Below are 22,012 nucleotides of genomic sequence, written 5' to 3'. Positions count from 1 at the left end.
TGCGAATGTCTGTGCAGGGCAAACTTGCAAAGGCAACTGAAAATGTTACATAATGTGTACTGTATATCCCTTCTACTTCTTGGTTATCCAGTCAATACTTCTGTGCAGATATTGGATCTTGACTTAGTCTGTCTTCTGAAAATTAATTACACGCTTTCAAACCATAAAAATGTTGCTATGATTTTCCTCTCATACCAGTTATACACTGGTGTGGCTTCAGGGACTTCAGTGAAGTTACTCCTAAATAGTACTGGCGCAGTATATTAATATTATCATTTAATTTGGCAGTAATACCACCTGTTATTAGATAGAGCTTTTCATTTGTAGATCTCAAAGCACTTAACAAAGGAGGGCTGTTTCATACCATTTTTATAAACAGGGAAACTGAGGCACCGAGCGGTGAAGTTATTTGCCCAGGGTCACTGAGGAGGCCAGTGGCAGAATAGAACTGGGTCTTCCAATTCCTAGTCCAGTGTCCTACCCATTGTCACACTCCCTTTCATATATGTAGTACGAGGTTCACTCAATAGCATAAGTGGTTGGAGACTCATACCCATTGATTGTATGGTATGGAAGTCCTCTGTGTTGGGGTAAGAGTGTGTGACGATAGCCTCACAGTGACTTATAAAAATGCAGTGTGTATCCTGGCAGACAATCCCAATAAGCAACATGTTCACTACATGTGATTCGGAGGGTGTCTACTTTTCTATCTCTGTCTCCCTGCATAGGAACTGATAAGTAAGGTCATGGAAGATTATGAGGTTATGGAGGAATTCCTTTACAACCTTACCCAAGATGATTTCAACGACAAGTGAGCATTTCTCTTACTGTCAAAGCAGTGTATTTTGGTATAATTACCATTCTTAATGCCTCAGGGTTTGATTTGTATACCAGGTGCTTCATTCAGATCTTTTCATGTGGCAGTTCAAGCTTAGATGTGCATTCAATGCCTTGTTCAGAAATAGAGTCTGTAGAGGTGTGCACATGCACACTGCCTCCTGGCCTGGCGTGAGGCAAACTTGTAGTGATTGACCTATTCAACAGACAGAAGACCTTATCTGACAGCTTATTTTTATTTATTGTTTCTATTACAATAGCACTGAGAGGCCTCAACCAAGATTGGCACCCCATTTTGCTAGATGCTGTGCAGACACATTCTGAGAAGTCCAGTGGGACTTTGTTACAATTATTTAGCAATCCACTCATCTTTTACTAATGTACTGGATTTCTCTTTTTTTTTTTTTTTTTTAAATTCCTTTCCCTTTCCTGGGCCTCTTGTTACTAAACAGGTTAGTCACAGAGACTGCATATCAAATACTAGAGCCCCCCAAAATATACTTTCAACCATGCATGTTTCTGTTGCTGGTCAATCTCCTTCATCGGTGTAATCTGGTTATGTAATTGTTAGCATCATCTTCATTCCAATAATATGCCTCAGATTGCTGCTTCTCATCTTTTTTGCATTCTCATTCCATTGGAGCTCAGGTGGGCTGCAAGTAACTGGCCTCTGAAGATCGCTGCGCAGACTGAGATGATTCGGCAGCAGCACCTGGAAGACGAGGAGAGGTTCCGCAAAATTCAACTCATGGATCAGAACAACTTTCTGGAACGGCTGGATGGTCTGCAGGTACTAATAATCCAGCAGTGTCCTAAATTAGCCATATTCACAAAGACTTGAATTTATTGCTGTCAGTTAGCTGGGAAATGTTCTTCAGGACCATTTGCAATTCTAAGCTCAATGGTAGGGCCAGTTACTTTTTTTTTTTTTTTCTCAAAACTGCTTTTGGGTGAGAAATTGGGGGTTTCATTGAATTAATTATTTTTGCTAGAGGTGTTTGAATTCCATGGAAGACTTTTATTTTTCAAGGAGAAACTGAACACGCGAAAACAAATATTTTGATTCTGAAATGCTGCCACGGTGCCTCAGGGGAGTTGTCGTTTGAGTGCCTCATTCTGTGCTATGGGCTGAGCTCCTCAAATAGACATCATCTCCCATGATGCACCATGGGCATGTCACTGCCCTGATTCACCACCTCTCCGCACCAAGAGGGAAGACCATGGTGCACCATGAGAGATCTAGTATGGACAGGGAACCTAGGCTAGAGAGGAATATGATACTCTGAGGCACCTGAACAACAACTCCCAGAAGATGCAATGACAGTATTCCAGAATTAAAATATATTTCTATTTTCTGCCAAAATATTTCAGATTTGATTTTTCACCAAAAGCTTGAAATTATCTTTTGGAAAAACTCCCCATTTTTGGACCAGCTCTAATCAGCTTGCTAACTTATTTTAAAGACTCTCTCCAAATGGGTATCACTAGGGGTAATGGGTTGAAATTAAGCAAAGAATTTCCTAACCATGAAGACTGGTTGTCTGTGGAATAGTCTACCAGATGAAGTGATAGAAGCCACCGACACTTTAACTTATTAAGAAACAAAAATGATTGGACAGGACCCTGGAGAATATAATATAGCAAACTATTTTGTGGGCTGGAAAAAATGACCTAGTAGATCTTTAATTTTTATTTATTGCTGGTGGTACAGCTCAGTACAGATACATTTGGGCATGGATTGATGGCTCTTATCTAGGAGGGTGGCTATTGGTTGCCAGAGAAAGAGGCAGCCAGTGCCCACATTTGTTCTTTCTGTTAGTTGATATTGATCGGATCTTATCATTGCCTCCTCATCACCTTCTCCATGGCCTGAAGAGAGCTGGAATTAGAGAAAATGTGAGATTTAAAATGGGTTTTAGTAAGAACTGTCCGATTCTCTGTGTGTCGGAGAGCAGCAAAGTGTGAGCACTGAAGCTGAGGTCCTAGAAAGCAGCATTCAGTGTTTGAACCTGTGTTCTACAGACTGCACCTGCCTTTTCTTTTCCAGCTGGTCGTGGCTGGATTTTCCGTCCATGTGGACATTACCCGAGCGCATGAAATAGCAAATGAAGCGAGAAGGGTCAAGAAGCAGTTGAAGGACTCTCAGCAGATGGCACTGCTTTACAACAACAGGGAGCGGATATTTGGATTGCCAGTTACTAATGTAAGTATCAGCTCATGGGTTCTGTTGTATTAGGCCCTGTGCAAATAACAGGGCTCTGGTCCTGAGGGGCATTCGGGTGCTACTGCAATGCAAACAAATTAAAATCCCTAGGTAGGACAATGCTTCCCATAGGTAATAATATCCCAGTTGTGAGATTAAATAACTTCTTCACTTCTCTATCATTTTGTCTAATCCATCAGTCCTTATGTTGACTAGAGAGGACCAGCAGTCCATTCTGATGGTCACTTCATTCCAATGCTCTTCTGCTCATCTTTTCTATGTTGTGGAAGAGCTGGTCCAAGAAGACATGGAAGGGTGAGCAATTCATAGGGCATTTTATAGCCACTTCTGTGGCAGAGCTCTACCTATCCATGCTCCTGATCAAGAGCTAATAGGGCAGTGTTAGCCAGGTGTATGGAAGGTTGGTTCCCAAATGGGAAAGCTCATGATGCATCAATTAGTTACATGCATTCATTAGTGTCAGAGAGTTACTGCACAGAATATGGGCATGAGTGGCTGTGATTATTTATATCAGTAGTGGTTTATAGTGACGTGCAGGAAAGTGATTTTGTGGGTTTGGAAGGCAGAGTGTTGTCTTAAGGAAATAATTTTAGTCACACACCCTAGTGGCTCTAGCTACTCATAAATGCCCATGCACATTTTCTCTCTCTTTCTTTAGGGCTATTGAGTAGAATTATTGTAGGCAATCATTTTATATATCTTAACTTTCAATAGCTTAATGTGTATTTTTTCTTTACTGTTAAGGACTCAAGTTGCAACTTGAGTCCTTAACGGGTACGTCCTCAAAATGTGCATGGGTCCTTTGCGCTCACAAAAAATCTGAGATTACTGATGCAAATGAGCATTTGCAAATGAAAATCAGCTAACTGTTCTTCAGACTAAGCGTTTGCATACACAGATATGAGCTTCTGCAGGTGCAATTGGAATGTATGCATTTTGGCCAGTGTGACTGTTGCTTCCTCCTTTGAGAAGTTGGCATGAAATGTCATAGGAATAAATTAAGTCATGGTTTTAACTTGGATTGAAGTTAAATGGAGTTGTGGCCATGTTTGCCAAGGTAGAATATGGCCCAGAGGGTCTCTGTTTTTCTGTGATTGTCCTGTCTCTATCTACAATTCTGTATCATTTCATGACTGATTAGTAAGGGCTAGGTTGTGTCTTGGGAGAGCACAAGAACTGCTCCCTCCAAGCACCCCCAGGGGAGGGAGCAGGCTGGAAGTGACACTATAGCCATGTGTCTGTCTGCTGTGGCCAGCAGTGCAGAGGAGAACCTAATGAATAACCTTAAAGGACATTGTACCATGTGCTTGCTTACTCAGGGGCTCCCAGGTGGGATTGTGTCTTTTTGCCAGGGCAATGTGGTTCTGTAAAAGATGCCCATTGTTCATTGATACTCTTTTTCTTCACAAAGTATGATAAGCTATCCAGGATGGTTAAGGAATTCCAGCCATACTCGGATCTTTGGACCACAGCATCAGACTGGATACGCTGTTCTGAGAGCTGGATGAACGACCCCCTCTCTGCAATTGATGCTGAACAGCTAGAGAAGAATGTCAATGAATCCTTTAAGACAATGCACAAGTGTGTGAAGCAGTTCAAGGATGTACCAGGTAACTGGGAGAGTTTGGTTTGTGCACCCCCCACATCAGGCTCCGTGGAGTTTCATGAAAATCTCATTCCTGTGCTGTACTGTGTGTGACGTGAACTTGGATGATCACATGCAGCTCTGCAGATCTGTAAAACTGCTTCAAGTAAATGTCCCCGCACAAAAATGAAAAGAGATTTCAATTTGTAGGTAAACTTCCCTGTGTGCCAGTCCAGGATTCTGAAAGACACATCCACCAGTCTTCAGAAGTAGTTCTAAAACCATCTTCCTGTTGGGTTAGAGTGAAAAATATGCTGCAGTGGGAGATTTTGGCTAATCCTTTTTAACTTGATCTCTCTCCTGAACAATGCAGTAAATCAGCCCCAGTGGAGGAGATGGCGAGTGGATGTGTGAGTGAGTGTGAATCATTATGATAAGTAGAAGCAATAAGAATACTTGCTTTTGTAGTGGAGTCTGATCTTTTCATTCCACTGTTCCTCCAGTATATGGTACAGTATCCGCTAAGGCCATGAGTCTGCCAGTCCTTGTGTGACACACAGCAGAGAGTGCAAAGTTGTTGCACCTCCAGTGTAAGTGCAACCAGAGGGCACCCGTGGCTGCAATTAAAGATAAGCCCTAGATGTAGTTGACATACTAAATGGAATGTAATCTTATGACCCTTCCATGCTCACCGCCTAGCTCTAAAGGTGCTAGAAAAGGGCAGGGTATGGGCAGTGAATAGGTGTGTCTGGGGAGACATGGGCTTAAGTGTGATTTCCAACATGCAAATTTGGCACTTGACTATGCTCTTCCCTTTTGGGCCCTTTATCTGCTACGAGGCAGGAGTATGGCCAAAAAGGGAAGAGCATAGTCAAGTGCTGTGAGGCAGGAGTAACTTTGAGGTCACACAGCTGCATCCTCATTAATACAAGCTTAGGTTCCCCAATGCCCTGTGTCCTGCTGCTCTTTTTTTGTGTTGTGTCTGAAGGCCCGGCACCCCTCACCTGCACTTTGCAGAATCCAGCTCTACATGTTGTTGATGATATCTTTTTTGGTTGTTTTTTTTTTTTTCCTATTCCTTTTAAGCATGCCAGGATGTGGCTGTGGAAATCCGGGGCAGGATTGAGGAATTCAGACCATATATCCCCCTGATTCAGGGCCTGCGCAATCCTGGCATGCGGAACCGGCACTGGGAGATGCTTTCCAAGGAGATCAACATCAACATTAAGCCTAAAGCCAATCTGACATTTTCTCGCTGTTTGGAGATGAAGCTGCTGGACCACATTGACAGCATTGCCAAAATAGCAGAGATAGCTGGCAAGGAGTTCTCCATTGAGAATGTGAGGAGAACATCTAATGAGGCTTTCCTTTCAGTGTCAGTTCATGCCCCAAAGTTGTCTCTAGATAAAAGCTCTTCTTATGACAGCTCCATACTTTCAAGGGCATTAAAATTCACTCTGAGTGTTACAGAAATCCCAAATAAAGCATAAGTCAGCTGAGAGTATTGATGTCCTCGCATGACTGGACAAATCCTCTATATCTGTGTCATGGAGATTAGACAGTGGTATGGTAAATCATCTACCATACAGTGTGTGTATGGAAACGGGTGGGGACTGGATGACTCAGGGGATTCATTGGTTATATAGATGTTGGTCTTTCCTCTTCAGGTTACCAGTTCAGATGGGACCTAAGATGGTCATGATTGAAAGTGACTATCATCTGGCAGCTTTTTGTTCTATGAAATGGGTTGGTGAGCTCAGTCCAGTGCCCAGTGGACAGATATCCATACTGCAAAAGCCACCATTACCCATGTCACTAATGGTGCTCTGCTGCCAGTCTCAGTGGAGGTGCCATGGCATCAGTGTGAATGGAAATGAAGTTACTCTCCTTTGAAGGTGGTCCTTCAGGATAGGGTGGAAGCACTTTTTCGGGACAGGGCAGAGGAAATCTACGCTGCTGCTGAATGTTCTGTGGATTAAATAGATTGCTGGTTTCCACACTGGAAACTACAGCCACTTTCGCAAGAACTAACATTCACTTAGTTTTTTAAATGATGGCATTTGAGAGATGTAAGTGAAGGAAAGCATTGTGCACCACCCATGGATTGAGACATAAGGTTAAATTGCTTATCCCTGTTTCTCAGGCACTTGATAAGATGGAGGGCGAATGGATCTCCATCCTGTTTAATGTGCTGCCCTATAAAGACTCAGGAACCTTCATTCTGAAGAACCCTGATGAAGCATCTCAGCTCCTAGATGATCATATTGTCATGACTCAAAGCATGTCCTTCTCACCGTACAAGAAACCCTTTGAAGACAGGATGAACACCTGGGAAAACAAGCTGAAGATGACACAGGTACTGATTTCCCACATGCTGCTGTGAGGTCAGGGGAGGGATTGGGGCTGTTCTGCTCTGTTTGAATAGAAAGAATATGCAGTTGCAATGAAGGAGCTTGGTGATATGTAGATATTCATAGCACATCTGTGTCCAGAGAATCAGAGGGACTCTCATAGTTCTTCTGCCTTAGTAAATGGAACAAACCAGGGGTCTGATCCCACAAATAGCAGGTGAAATCCTGGGCCTATTGCAGTCAATGGCAACGCTCCCGTTATCTTCAGTGGGATTCTAGATTCTACCCCAGGTGCAGTTCATCTCACCATGAATAGTTCTGTTGAGTTGCGTAGTAGTTAGCACTTTGCCTAGTGATATTCAGGCCCTACCACAGTCAAACTGCATGTTGAGGGCTTGATCCTGCAAGGTGCTATGCATTCTTGAATTGATCTTGCAAAGCACTGAAAGCACGTGCTTAACTTTCATAAGTAGTCCCACTGGACTTTAGCGGATTACATACATGCTTAAAGTTAGGCACATTCTTACGTACTTTGCTGGGTCAGGGGTAAAGAAAATGCTGAGCACCTAGCAGGGATCACTCTACTTGATATGAGTTGTAGCTGGGAGCAGGAAAAATATCCTAATTAGCTAATGTTTGTAGAGTGCTTATAAATTATAGAAGTGACAGCATTGTTGTCTGTTGTATAATGATTTCATTTTACTGTTGGGAGCTTACCCGCCTTTGTGTGATTGGACAAGGGGTTGCCCAACCTGCTGTGCTTGGCTAAGAAGGACACACAGAGGCACTTTAGACCCTATGGAAGCAGGTGATGTGGGAATCTGGCTATATATTGTGTGGTTAGCATGTGTTGGTTGTGTCACTGTGTGTGTTTTGTCCCTAGCTGTTCTTCCTTTTTGCCATTTATTCCTGTCACGAAAGGTACAGGATTCCACAGAGTGACTGTACTGGCATTTCTGCCAGGATAGCAAAACTTCTCCACATCTTTCTCTTTTCTCTGATGTAGCAAAAACTGTCTCTGAAGTCTTGAGAGTGAGGGAAATGGCCTTATAGACTTGAGTTGATCTAAGGCTTGAACAGCTTAGCTATTACCAGATGTACTTGTTATGCTGTCTGGAGTGGTTCATGACCATGAGTGCCAACCTCAGGGCAGATTGTCAAAAAGCAGGGAAGATCCCCCAAACTGATTGTATGTTCTATAATTAGATTTCACCAAGCCAGTAACAAATGTAAACTCCTGAAACATAAGGTTCAGGTTGCTTCCAGTCCCAAGAGACTAGTCATTTACTCCAGGTTAATATGTACCTCAGGTCTCTCACCAAGGACTGCCTGTGGCCAGCCCTATAGTAAACTAACTAAGGAATTATTAACTAGAAAGAAGAAATGAGAGTTATTTACAAGTTAAAGCTGGCGGACATGAGTTAGTTTATGGTTTTAAAAGGCAACAGTTGTAGCAATGTGTCAGCACTGAATGTCTTTTAGGGTTAACCCATGTTGACTCTGGGGATCTCTGCTTCTGTTCCCTAGTCCAGCCCTGTGAGAGTCCAAACAGCAAAGAGATGAAAATATTTTGTCTTTATTTCCTTCTTCCAGAATTCAAGTGATAGGATAAGTTCTTTTGCACATAGCCTGTACAAGGGCAACTAGCAAAGTCTTTATATGGTGATGTTCCACAAAGGCCCATTTAGTTTGAATAGTTCTTCCTGATGGCAAGAGGTAATACCTTTCAGAGGGATTTAGCACTAGGTAAAGTTTCTTTTTGTTTGGTGAGTTACATAGTTCAGGACAAACATTTTGCAGCTATATAGCAAACACTTAAGTATTACCTTATAGCATGGGACACAGACATTATAAGTAGGATTAATACATGTAGTAACTTACAAGCATTTTGTAAAGTCTAAACACTAAATACATTGTTATATGTCCAATACCTATCTTAACCATGCTAATATACAAGTGAGCTGAACTGGTTTCCAGCAATGAATTTGTCAGTGCTTGACTGAGGCCTAAAGTCTTGGCAGGAGCTGGCATCTGGTCTGCCAGGATCACAATACTGACTACACTTAATTGGGGTTGTGTTAGTGGTTCCCAACCTTTTTGGCTCGCGGGCCACAGATATAATTTTTACAACCCTAAAGGGCCACCAGTCTCTGCCAGCAGGGAGCTCCTCCTACCCCACTGCAGCCAAATGGAAGGAGGTCAGCGAGGAGGCTGCCTCCTTGCTGATCTCCCATCTCCCTGGCTGCAGCAGGAAAACTGCATGCGTCCTGTAGCCCTGTGCGCTCTACCTGGGTCCCTAGGCAGTGGCTCCCTTCTGCAGCCAGGGGGACAGAAGATCAGTGCTCCCCTCCCTCTGGCTGCAGCAGGGACCCCAGCACCTATAGACCCAGGTGGAGCACTTTGCCGTGCTCCCTGCTACAGCCAGGGGGAGGGGAGTGCTGATCTCCTATCCCCTTGGCTGCAGCGAGGAGCCTGCACCGGTCTTTTAGCCCCTCGGAAACACGCTCCATCTGAGTCCTTAGGCAGCTGTTCCCTTCTGCAGCCAGCAGGAAAGGAGCAGCAGGCTACTTTGAAAGCCCCGTGGGCCACTTTTGGCCCCTGGGCCACAGGTTGGGAACCATTGTGTTAGACTATTAAAAGACCATCTGCACCTTGAAAATACTTGGTAAATTCCATGACAATTACTGTGAGATTCTATTCAGCATTCATGGGAATTCTAAAAGAATTCCTTGTTGATGGGATCACAAACCAAAGCCAAAAGGGGGAATCCTCCTTTAATACTTCAGCAGCTTTGAAAATCTCAGCCTAGGAGATTTGGCCACTGAATTCCTAGCAATTTTAATTGGAATTACCTAAATCCTTTAGGTGACTTGAAAATGTCATATTTAGTGGGTTTCAACTTCATCTACACATTTATTTTATATATAGCTATGTGAGTGCTCACAGAAACCTCTCTTCTGCCTATCTTTATAGAGAAGACACTTAATTATACCCATCTGCCCATTCAACATGAAGAGCAGTGAGTAAAGTGAACCTGAGAGATCAGGAGCACCTGCAGCTGCCAGTGACGTTGAGTGCTCAGAACTTCTCAGGATCTGGCCCCCATGCTGTGCTTTTCTATTTTTTACCTGGCTAAAACACTTTACTGCATTTTTTTTGGGCCCTCCTGTCTCTAAGTAGCTCCTTTGTCCAGCTGCTCATATAATGCTTTCATATAAATGCAGGCATCTCTGAAGTTAATGGGAGTTTGGCCAGTGATTTCTGTGGGAGCTGGATCAGGCCTGTAGGCCCAAACTGTACTACCCTTCCTGCCACTGAGCAGTGCCATACGCCATGAATAGTCCCACTGATTTCCATGGGGTTATGCATGGCTTATGGTGCTAATCGCTGGGAGCAAGAGTGGCAGAGTCTGGCTCATTGCTTTTCCATCGCTCCCTTAAACTCAGTATTTTGACTTTCTAAATGAACACTAGGGGAGGGTATTTTCAAAAGTGCTCAGTCTTGGTTCAGCTCTACTAATGGGAGCAGAGTTCAGCCCATGCTGGTTCTGCAGATCCCCTCTGAATGGGATGTAAGGAAATGACCCTTGCTCTTTATACCCATGGTAGCTTCTGTCAGGATGTGGCTGGCACTGCTGCTCTTGCTGTAGTTGCACTCTCAGCATGTCGTCAGGTTGCATTCCCTTGCTCTGTCTCTTATATACATGGAGGATTTAGGTGGGATGAATAAATGGTTATTACAGACACAACTGATTTTTGCAGGGTGAATACACTGTTTAGCATAGCGTGCTCTGGAAGACCCAGGGTGAAGTTTCTTAGCCTCTGTGATCTTATATTAAAACCTAAGTCGCATAACACTTATGAGTTTCTTCCTGAAAGCGGCCATCTGCCTGAGAAGTGGCTTTGTGTGAGAGAATAGCAATATGGAATGGTCAAGTGACAGAGATAGTAACCAGAAAGGCTTGTCTACACTTAAAAAAAACCTTGTTTAACCGTGGCTGACAAACATGGTAGAGACTGACTAAATCCATGTTATAATATGACTTATTCTTGCCTATATGGATAGGACCATGTTTTAATTTAAGAATCTGCCAGGGTTAATATGTGGTTCTTTAACCTAGATATAAGATGGCTTTTTTTTTTTTCCCTGCCACCCAGCTGAGGAAAAACCAGGGTTTGACTGCATCCACATTTAATCAGCTTTTTGTAATTTTTGTCCGTCTTAGCCACTTAGGTCTTGTCTGCATTGAGAATGTTCTCTTCCCAACTCCAGTGCAGCTCCCCCAGTGCAAGTGATGGTGGAAGCACTGGTGTGGGTCAAATGCAGGCATTCTTATCATTGTGTCATTGACATCTGCTCTGATCAGGATTGGCTGACAGTAATAAAACCAGCAGTATCTGGTCTACAGTAGCAGGTGCACCATTGCTAGAGTTAGAGGGGCTGTATTGGTACCAGAGGAGCACAAGGAAAATTTAAGAACATTTCCTTGTGGACGCAGCCTTCAGTATGTATTGCCATCAGCTGAAAGCATGTCATGTCCTAGGGACACTGTACAAAGCTTTGCAGGATTCTGTGGAGCTTGGAACATCAAGTAAATGAACGCTGAACAATGAGATGATGTTTCCATTTCTTAGCTGGATCTTGAACTGTGTTCTGAATCCCTTTCAAGCAGGATTTCCTGTGTGTTTTCTTACCTTAAATGTTTGGAATTTATCCAAATATTTGATTTGAGATGTTCTTAATTGAAGTTTTCAATGAGCGTTCTGTGTACAAGGTCAGACTGAGGCAGTATTGATTAGAGCTGTGTGCCAGCACTTCTCTGGTAGCCACATAAGACTCTGCAGAATTTAAGATTTCATCTTAAAACATAGTAAACGCTTTGCACTTTTTCTTGCAAAGAAAACCACCTTAGAGTTTGCACACGCTGGGGGTGTGATTTCTAAAGTGCACTGTGTTGCACATTAATTGGTCCGTGTAGCTTCTGCTGGTATGCATTAAAGGTTCCCTAGTGTGCCTTAACATAGTATTGTTTGAAATAGCATGTTGTTAAAGCGCACTAGGGACTCTTTACTGTGCACTAGCAGGGTTTACAAAGACCAATTAATGTGTGACATGTTAGTGTGCTCCAGAAGTTGCACCCCATAGGGCACACTGCCCCAGCTTGTACACAAGTCTTAACGTGATCTAATGTAGTACTGCTGTCTGCAGACAGACCAACAGAAGGAATAGCTCTAGCAGCTTAATGCTGCACCATTACGTTCGTGGCTGGTTTTAATGTTTACTTCAACAAGAGAAGGATAGGGCCTTTGTGTAGATGTGAATTGCCCCCATTCATCCCAGTGGGTGTTGACTCTGAAGCCTATTAATAAGAATTTAAATAACAATGTTGTTGGCATGAAATAGGTAATTATTTTAGTAGAAACAACTCTGGGATTGTGGGTGGATCTTAGTACTGTGGGTGACTTTGAGGAGATCATCTTTTATCTCCAGTCTGAGCCCAGGGCATGTATAAAGGCACTGTTTTAGCCACTGTACTTACTGCAGTAGGCCTCTTGACCTGATTATGTGACTTCCCACCAGGATGTCCTAGAGGAGTGGCTGACATGCCAGCGCTCCTGGCTATACCTGGAACCCATCTTTAGCTCAGAGGACATCAATAGACAGCTGCCAGTAGAAAGCAAACGCTACCAAACCATGGACAGGATGTGGAGGAAGATCATGAAGAACGCTAATGAGAACAGAGAGGTGAGGTTGTGTGTGCATGTGCATACTTGTATACTGTATGCACGTGTCTTTGCCTGGGTATTTCTGTAATAGCCGCTTGAGTATGAATTACTGTTTTGTCCTTTTTTCCTCTTGGATTCTTTGTTCACATGCTTAGATTGCAGACTGCTCAAGGTAAGGACTATGGGTCAAATTCAGCCCTGATGGAAACAGATGCAGTGATAGTGACTTCCCCGCAGTTGTGCCAACTTAAACCAAAACTAAATTTTGCCCCTTTTTTTATACTTGTCTGTAAAGCACCATGTACCAATGTATGGCACTGTATAAATAACAACAACCTAGGTCAGGGGACCATGCTAGGATTCTTCTTTTAAAATGCTGCTTACATTCCAGAGCCAGGTGGTGTGTCTAAACTGCGTGCTGAGCCACTAGCCCTGACTCTGGCACTACAGTAATTTGCCCACATTTTCATCTCCCCACCTAGGGTGAGCTGCAGAGACCTACACCTCAGATCTGCCCTATGGTATACGGGGGGGGTGCATAGTCTGTTTTTTCCCCCCTACCCTCTTACATAGCAGAGCCACAGTTTTTAATCTGGTTTGGGTCCTTATACACAGGGCATCTTGTGACCTTGTTCCATAGGTTAATTCTGTCAGGTGCTTTTGCGGCATTGCCTGGCTGTCTCCCACCACCCACCTCCTGGTGCCTGATTCCCCATTTCACTTCCTCTTGTTGCCAGGCTCCCTCCCGTCACCCCAGCCTCTGCTTCCTCAGCCACTCCCCTGGTGCTGATACCACCATTCTACTCTCTCCCACGACCCGGCCCTTTCCTCCATAGAGACTGTGTCAGTGTTTGTATTCAGTGTTTGAATGTTGATCATCACTGTTTGTTTGGTATCTGGACAAATCCAAAAAATGTGGATTTGTCTTAACCCTGAACGTACCTTGCCCACAAAATTCATGTCTCTGTAGAGAGAGCCATGTGAAAAAGCTCCTGGGAATGAGCCATTTTGATCCCAGCAATAATATCTCTCTCTAATCAGCTTGCCTCCAATGTGATTATCTAACTAAGGCTTGGTATACTGATGCTTTTTTTTATTTATTTATTTAATGTTCATGTCCTTTCCAGGTGATTTCTCTGTGTCCTGATCCCAGGCTGCTGGAGAGCCTTCGGAAATGTAATCAGCTACTTGACCTTGTGCAGAAGGGGCTGAGTGAATACCTAGAGACCAAGAGAGGAGCTTTCCCCAGGTAAATCCCAAGACTCAAGGCCATTCTAATGTTCTACTGAATCATAGGTGTGAAGTCAGAGAATCACTCTGGTTACGTCTTCCAGGAACAAGTGCATCATTCTTTCTCATCTAAAGCACAATCTTAAGAACCTCTCATTAGTTTTCAGATCTCAGGGAAGCTGCTCCTTTCAACCCTGAGCTCTGATGGAGAACAAATAGGGCAGGCTGTGTGGAAGTGACAACGTGCCATGGCACAGGGTGGAGGCAGGAGGTAGTCTGATAGCATCATCGCCCACTTGCATCTTTAGCCATCAGCATGTCCCGGAAAAGCATGAGGAAGGGGGAATGAAGTGAAATAAGGGGAAATTAAATACTTTGGGCCTTATTCTTTGTAGACCTATGCCTAGAGTGGTGTTTACTGTGCAGTACAAAATGGGAGTAAAGTATTGCCATTCTGATTGGGTATCATTTTACACCCCCTCTACACTGATATAAACGACTACTCCAGTGGAAGGACAGCAGAGAATCAAGCCCTTTTTCTGCAGAGAGGCTTATCATTTAACTGGGCTACAGTCACGGCTCTTCTGCACCAAGGCAAATAATCCATGGAGACCAGCCGGATATCGTGAAGATGGCTGCAATTGCACTCACCAAACTGTTGCCCAGTACTGCCAGGATCCAGCACCAAACCACAGAACTTAGCCCAAAATGAGCTGCTCTCTCTCTTTCTGTTTTCAGGTTTTACTTCCTTTCGGATGATGAGCTGCTGGAGATACTGTCTCAGACAAAGGACCCCACTGCTGTACAGCCTCACCTCCGCAAGTGCTTTGAGAACATTGCACGGGTAGGTAAAGCAAGTTATTTCCTCTGAGGCTACCAGGCAGGTCCTGATCTTGGGAGTCATGTATTATGAAAAAGTAAAACTATTCCCAAGCATTGCCGTAAGGAGTGAAGAAGGGTAAGACACAAGCTCACTGCCCTGGGAAGACAGCACCTGGATTCTTTCAAATAGTCACTACATCTCCACGTGGAAGAGGAGGGTTGAAAGGGCTTTGTTCTCTTCTAAACTGCATTAAGGTGGCAGGTGGCTGGTGCATGGCTGGGGTAAATTCTGCACTTTTTCTCAGTTGGTGAATATCATTACAACACAGTTCCTCCATTCTCAGTGGAGAAGTGTCCACACCACCATCACCATAGCTGGTCACCTTATAGATGGCCTCAGGAGAGGCCAAGAAGTGAAAGGGCTGCAGAAGTTGAGTTACCGTCTTAGCCCTGGGTGTCCCATCTAAGTCATGGTTGAACTCACTAGCTGGGTCATAGGGGGAAGCTTACACAGGTGATTTGCCTGTTTTATTATTTCTAGAAGACTTTAAACTCAAGGATGGTCAGTCCTAATCTCACACCAGCACTAAAAATACATGTGATAGTCATTAGCCTGGGAAGAAGTAGAAAGGAAATGTAGTTGGGTGCCTGATGTAAATCCTCTTGGAGTCAATAGACAGACTTCCATTGACTTCTTTTGGGTTTTGGATTGGGTCCTTACACTTTTATTCTTACAACAAAGAATTCTAGCCACAGGGGCGGTGAACTGGAAGAACAGAATTGAGAGTTACAAGGATTTACTGATTCCTAGACATGCAATGAGACAAATTCATCCCACATGTAACTTGCTTCACTTGAGTCAAATTATACCAGAGATTAACGCGAGCCCCATGTTGTCATGTAATCCTCTTTCACTTCATGGAGAGGCATGATGATTTTGCACGTGTGGTACATTTAGTATCAGTAACCACAACCACACTGTGGGCCAGATTTATATCTAGCCTAAATCAATGTAACTCTATTAACTTCAATGAAGCTACACAGCTGTGCACTAGGAGACAATCTGGCTCTGGTCCTGAGTGGTTAATTTTGCTGTAACCTAGAGGCACACGGTTTTACAGTCAGCAGGACAAAAATATTGCAGGTATGCATGTGGAAACAATGTCTCAATTCCTCGTCTCTTGTCCTGTGTTGATAGGAAGACAGGGATAGAAGGGGAACTCTTCACTAATATCGTGCTGTGATTCTCCCATTAGCTACTCTTCCAAGAGGACCTAGAGATCACACACATGTACTCTGCAGAAGGGGAGGAGGTGAAGCTGTTTTTCCCTATTTATCCCACTGGCAATGTGGAGGACTGGCTGCTGGAAGTCGAGAAATCTATGAAGGCTAGCGTGCGGGACAATATTGAAAGATCCATCAGGGCTTATCCACATGTGAGAGTCTAATACCCCATATTGTTCTTCTGCTCTTCACCCACAAATACAGGTGGAGTTCAACAGGTGGTGTTTGGCATGTCTCGGCTCAAGAGAGAGAGGTTGCTGTTGACAGCCAGCAGAGTTTTTTCTTATGCTCTTTTATCTTCTCCTCCAGTGCTTGGGTCGATCACATAGAGCAATGAGATGATACTAGTAACATAGGGCCAGATTAATTCCTGAAGCCAATGGGAAGAATCTCAGCCATTGTCTCAATGTCAGATGGATGCAGGTAGAAAATCGACATCACACTTCAGTTGGTGGCTGGGAGAAAGGAAGATAAAAAACGATGGGGCATCAGAAATCTTAAGCATTATTATACTCTAGGAATCTGAAGCTCCAATAAACTGGAATTAGCTGTAGGAGTGGAAGCCTGTTCTGATGGCTCCCATGGATTCCCAGTCTTCATCTGCATTTGGCAGTTCTCCACTCAAATGCTTTGCAGCAGCATCTGGCTATGCAAGCGGAGACTGCAACTACAGCATCCATTGTATAGATACCCAGCACTGTGGGAAAGCTTTTTCATGGCAACTGGAGAAAATAGGGTAGACAACTAAGTAGAAATTTTTTTGTCTGACATGGAATTGGATAGGGGGCACATGGGGCATGAGAAGATGGGGAATGTATAGAGACAAGGGATCATGAAATTAAAGATTCATTGTGCTTAGTACTAGTATAATATTGTTGGTTTTTTTTAAAGACACCACGTACTTCGTGGGTCTTGCAATGGCCTGGGCAGGTGACCATCGCTGGCTGTCAAACTTTCTGGACAAAGGAAGTATCTGAGGCCCTGGAAGCTGGGGATTTGTCCACCAGGCTGTTTCCACAGCTGAGCGCTCAGGTAGGAAAGATGAATACGTGCAGACCAGGTTTAGATTTCTCCACGAAAAGCCCTGGTCTTATATCACCTTCTACATGGAAAACAATCCTGACTTCAAATCAGTCAACAACATAACCTGAGATACTGATGCAGTTGCACACAGAGAAATTTTCCAGAGTTAGGTCAGCTGTTTTCAACAGTTATGTTTCATTAGTATTTGAAAGAGTTGAACTTCAAAGGTAGTGGGGGAAAATAGTGAATGCAGTAAAATGAGATTTCTAGTAGCTCTTCCATTCTCCTCTTAACCTGCATATGCCCCATCTAGCATATGACCTTATCAGAGCTATGCTCCCATAACCTATGGGATACTTGCCATCTGGAGGTGTGGTCCTATGTAACAATGGCCTATTTCATCAGTGCATCCACACCCAGCCCTAAGTCAGAGTTCAGCATCTCATACGAAGAGTGGTACCTCCCATCATCTGAGTGCCTTGCAATCTTGAATGTATTTATTCTCACGACACCCCTCTGAGGCAGGGCAGTGCTATTATCCCCACAGTACAGATGGGAGCTGAGGCACAGAGAGACTGAGTGACTTACTCAGGGTCACAAAGGAAGACTGTGGCAGAAGAGGGAATTGAACCTGGGTCTCCTAGGGTTCAGATTAGTGCCCTAGCTACTGGATCATCCTTCCTCTCCTCCTACTTCCCTTGTTTAATACCTTATTGGTTAGAGAATTGGAGCCAGAATGCAGTTCTGAGCTGGTTCTGACTAGCTTCACTTTCCTTGCACAGCTGAGTGATCTGGTGGCCCTCGTTCGAGGAAAGCTGTCTCGGATGCAGCGAACAGTGTTATCGGCTCTCATTGTGATTGAAGTCCATGCCAAGGATGTCGCTGCTAAGCTGATTGAGGAGAATGTGATGAGTGAGAATGATTTTGAATGGATCTCTCAGCTCAGGTAAGGGAAACGGCCGTCAAACCTGGTCCAGATTCACTGGCTACCATCCATCACCATTACTGATTGGCATCATTAGTAACACAGGGAAATCAAGTGTGTTTGCATAGTGTATCTATGTAGTAGTATTTAAGATTAATCTTCGAGCCAAGTGGATTGAATGTCTTACTAAGGAGTAAATTATAGTCTGTTCCACCATCTTGATTGCTTGGCTGTAACCCAGCTCATGCCTGCCTTTGTCAGGGTGTGTTAGGACAGACCCAGACTCTGGGGCACATACTCCTGCATGTGATATATGGATTAGTCTGTGCCACCACATGCAAAAGGCATTGATCTGCCTCACCACTAAGAGGTGTGCCCATGCCCAATGGGGAGCCATGATGTTTGACAGTGTCATCAGCTGTCAGGACCAGTGAGGGTTGTCGACATTCCCATTGCACAGCACCTCCTGCTTATAATTGTTCCATGGCATCAGAGAGGTCAGGATTGTCCTTCCAGCAACACCACTGCCTTTCTAAAGCAAGTATTTATGATCTCTGATCCAGGGCTGAGGTGATGCCTGACCCTTAAGAGCCTGCAGTGCAGTGAATTTTATCAGCCACAGACAGTGGCCCTTTTGGCTCTTGCTATTATTGTACTCCTGCTAGTGCTTGTTCGTCTTTGAGATCCTGTTTTCACTCCTCATTAGATACTACTGGACAAGGAATGATCTGTACATCCGAGCAGTGAATGCTGAATTCATCTATGGCTATGAATATTTGGGAAACAGTGGACGCCTGGTGATCACGCCTCTCACTGACAGGTTACAGAGATTATTCTCTGAATAATAACTAAGCATCTAGGTAGTTCAGGATGAACAGATCTCATTGAGTTTAAACCGAGGGTCTTACTCTCCCAGCCTTACTCGTGCTGAGCAGCACTTCATTACACAAGTAGCCTTGGGACTGTTTGTATAGCCAGGTGTTACTTGAGATGAGGTAGACTGGGCCCTTATTGACACTGGACTTAAAGGATTCCTAAGTATCCATGCTCCCACTAGCCAGTTAAAGATTTATTCTCTGGCTTGATTCTTAGTGAACTGCTCTGAGACACACACAAAAAATCCATCTGAATAACAAAGGGACCATTCTATTCCTGGTGGTTACACATGCTTAGACAGGTAAACCAGTACCATGTAGTATGCCTATTTCCTAATAATGATGATGATAACTAACCCTCTTATAGTAATCATCCTCCTGACAGACAGACAGAGAGAGAATTTTCCATCAGACTATACAAGGGTTTAGCCATGCATCTCCCATTAATGTTAACAGAAGCTGCTTAGCTAAATCCCAGTGTGGTGTGCTGAATAAGTAAAGCTCTGAATAATTTGGGATGGATTTCCCAGTGATCATGCCAGGCAGATAGGCAAAGCAGATCACCTTAAATATTTGAAACGGGATCTACAGTTCTTAAGCCCAAGTAGAAATGCTTCTAATGATCATCGGTTTCTTCATTGCTGTAGGTGCTACTTGACACTTACTGGAGCCCTGCATCTAAAATTTGGAGGCGCGCCTGCAGGACCTGCTGGAACAGGCAAAACAGAAACAACTAAAGATCTGGGGAAAGCTCTAGCCATACAGACAGTAGTGTTCAACTGCTCTGACCAGCTTGACTTCATGGCTATGGGAAAATTCCTGAAGGGACTAGCCAGGTGAAGAAAGTGGTTTAAGAAAAATAAAATGTCACATGTGCCTTACAAGTGGGTGGGAAGGGGGCGAGTTGCTGACAATCAGAGTGGATGAGGGCGTTGCTGTGATAGCCACAGGGATAGCAGTCTGGGGCATAGCAGTCTGGGGGAATGAAGGGCCTTTTTGTGTTGTTTTAATTATCTAGGAGCTTTGCAGTTCCAGAACAAATGAGTGATGGGATGACCGCAGGTTGTCAGTGGTAGCCTTATGTCTGTTGGAAGGAAGGATAGAGGCATGTATAAAGGAACAGTTGGATTCTTGTCAAGCAAAAATAAAATGCTTTGCACCATTTTCATTTGGGGCTGTCTACAAATGCTACCCACTCAAATGTACTCATTTGACCCTTTACATAGTATCTTACATGTCAGACTAGGGTCAGTCCTCAGACATCTCAGATCTCCAGAGGAGAGAACCTGCTGAGCATAAGCAAGATTAAATAGCCCAGAGAGCCTGTTGTGATTCCCAAGGAATCCTTATAGAATTGGCCCCATTCTCTGCACAACAAACAGAGCTGGTTCAATTGTTCATTGCACACGTTCAGTGAATGCATTCCAGTATATTTTGTCAGACCTTTTTTTGCAAGTAGTTTTGTGTCCTTTTTTGACCATCCCTAATGATGAAAGGAACTCTCTCACGCACAGACTTCTCTTCTTGGAATTGCAAAGCAGGAATCTTAGATGTCTAAATTATGCCAGCTGCCCCCGCAGCATGGGTACAAAATGAGAGACTGAGTTGATGTCCCTTTTGATAGCAAGCCTGCAATATGCTGTGTTTGAATCAGGCTGTCCATGTGGTTACCTCCTCTGGTAACCATGGTGTAGAATCCTAGCAGCAATGCTGAGGACTGCTGAATTCATTTCCTGTCTCTCTCTCTCACATGGCCACCCACACACAGATATGATATTTAGGTCTGATTGAACTGCTAGCCACTGTGAATGTCTCCCTATCTCTGTGTACTTGACTCTGCCTTGGTTTTCCTTTCCCTGCTCAGCTCCGGAGCATGGGCTTGCTTTGATGAATTTAACCGCATTGACGTTGAGGTGCTGTCTGTAGTGGCCCAGCAGATCACAACCATTCAGAAGGCCCAGCAGCAAAGGGTGAGCCAAGAGTGTATGTCTTCAAAGATATAGAATGGTAATTTAGACTCTGGATTGGAAGAGTCCCTGACATTGTCCTTTATTTCTCTCCTCCTATATTTGGTTCTAAACGTAGAGCCAATGTGGATTGTGCTGCCATTCCTGTTGGTTTCCACTGCAATGCAAGAAGTAAGATGTACCGTTGCAATAGGTACAACCTAGGATGGTTGCTCATAAATGATCAAAGGAATTCACAGTGTGTTATCCAGCCTTCAGATAGTTCCAAAGGCCCCTCCCCTCCCCATACACACACACTAGAAGCTGAATTCTGGTCCCCATATGGAGACTCAGATTACAGTCAAGCACTGTGCTGTTCCTGGGAGGATTGATAAAGGTTTAGATCCAAAGCGATTTGACTTTAGCTTGGTATTAGAAACTTGCTTGCAATGAATTCTGATGCTTTATCCACCATCTGAAACTGGATTTCAGGCTTTTTCTTGCCTCATGCCACAAGTTAATTCTGCCCCCAATTCACAGACAGAATAAATATGAAGGCGGCTCCTTGTTTATAGCTGGGGGTTGGAAGCCTTTTCATGAGCAAAAGAAACATTGTAAGTGATCAGTAAATCATCTGTGTAAGAGCTGGGCTCTTCAGAAAGGGAGAAGAAATAGTGCTTGTAAGACTGGGTTTCTGTGTGGGAGGTGCTTTTTTTCTGGCACAGTGGAAGATACTGTCACCTGCTTATTTAATTCCAGAGTCCCTACCTTTGTCTGTTCGCATGGCCATGTTTTGGTTTTCTAGGTGGACCGCTTCATGTTTGAAGGAGCTGAGATCCCACTGGTCCCATCCTGTGCAGTCTTCATCACCATGAACCCTGGATATGCTGGACGCACTGAATTACCTGATAACTTAAAGGTAAGTAAGCACCATCATTGCACTAGCACAGAGAGGAAGGATGGTTCTGTGATCTGCTAGTCTGGGACTTGGGAGACTGGGACCAATTCCCTACTCTGCCACAGACTTCCTGTGTGACCCTGGGCAAATCATCAGAGTGTCTCAGTTCCCTATCTGTACAATGGGGCTATTAGCACTGCTCTGTCTCACAAGGATGTTGAGAGGATAAATACATTAAAGATTAATATGATAGGGGCAATATAAGGGCCTAAAATATCCAGATTAT

General features: G+C 43.9%; 1 protein-coding gene across 1 annotated transcript in view; it reads left to right on the top strand.

Moving 5' to 3' along the window:
* The window catches only part of DNAH1 (dynein axonemal heavy chain 1), a 103,949-nt gene that overhangs the window by 17,836 nt on the left and 64,101 nt on the right, over positions 1-22,012 (top strand). Inside the window, exons 15-30 of the mRNA XM_067561180.1 lie at positions 729-811; positions 1,486-1,627; positions 2,885-3,040; positions 4,473-4,671; positions 5,733-5,986; positions 6,790-7,002; positions 12,578-12,742; positions 13,851-13,972; positions 14,692-14,797; positions 16,032-16,211; positions 16,951-17,091; positions 17,865-18,028; positions 18,714-18,827; positions 19,530-19,718; positions 20,747-20,852; positions 21,634-21,747. Coding sequence (XP_067417281.1) covers positions 729-811; positions 1,486-1,627; positions 2,885-3,040; positions 4,473-4,671; positions 5,733-5,986; positions 6,790-7,002; positions 12,578-12,742; positions 13,851-13,972; positions 14,692-14,797; positions 16,032-16,211; positions 16,951-17,091; positions 17,865-18,028; positions 18,714-18,827; positions 19,530-19,718; positions 20,747-20,852; positions 21,634-21,747 — 2,448 coding nt within the window. The remainder of the gene's footprint in view (positions 1-728; positions 812-1,485; positions 1,628-2,884; positions 3,041-4,472; positions 4,672-5,732; positions 5,987-6,789; positions 7,003-12,577; positions 12,743-13,850; positions 13,973-14,691; positions 14,798-16,031; positions 16,212-16,950; positions 17,092-17,864; positions 18,029-18,713; positions 18,828-19,529; positions 19,719-20,746; positions 20,853-21,633; positions 21,748-22,012) is intronic.

The sequence above is a fragment of the Emydura macquarii genome, unplaced genomic scaffold (assembly GCF_026122565.2).
Source record: "Emydura macquarii macquarii isolate MOO-44397 ecotype Brisbane River unplaced genomic scaffold, CSIRO-AGI_Emac_v2 contig_2369, whole genome shotgun sequence".
NCBI lineage: Eukaryota > Metazoa > Chordata > Testudines > Chelidae > Emydura > Emydura macquarii.
Note: the sequence above shows the minus strand (reverse complement) of the source record. Positions and strands in the feature narration are given on the sequence as shown.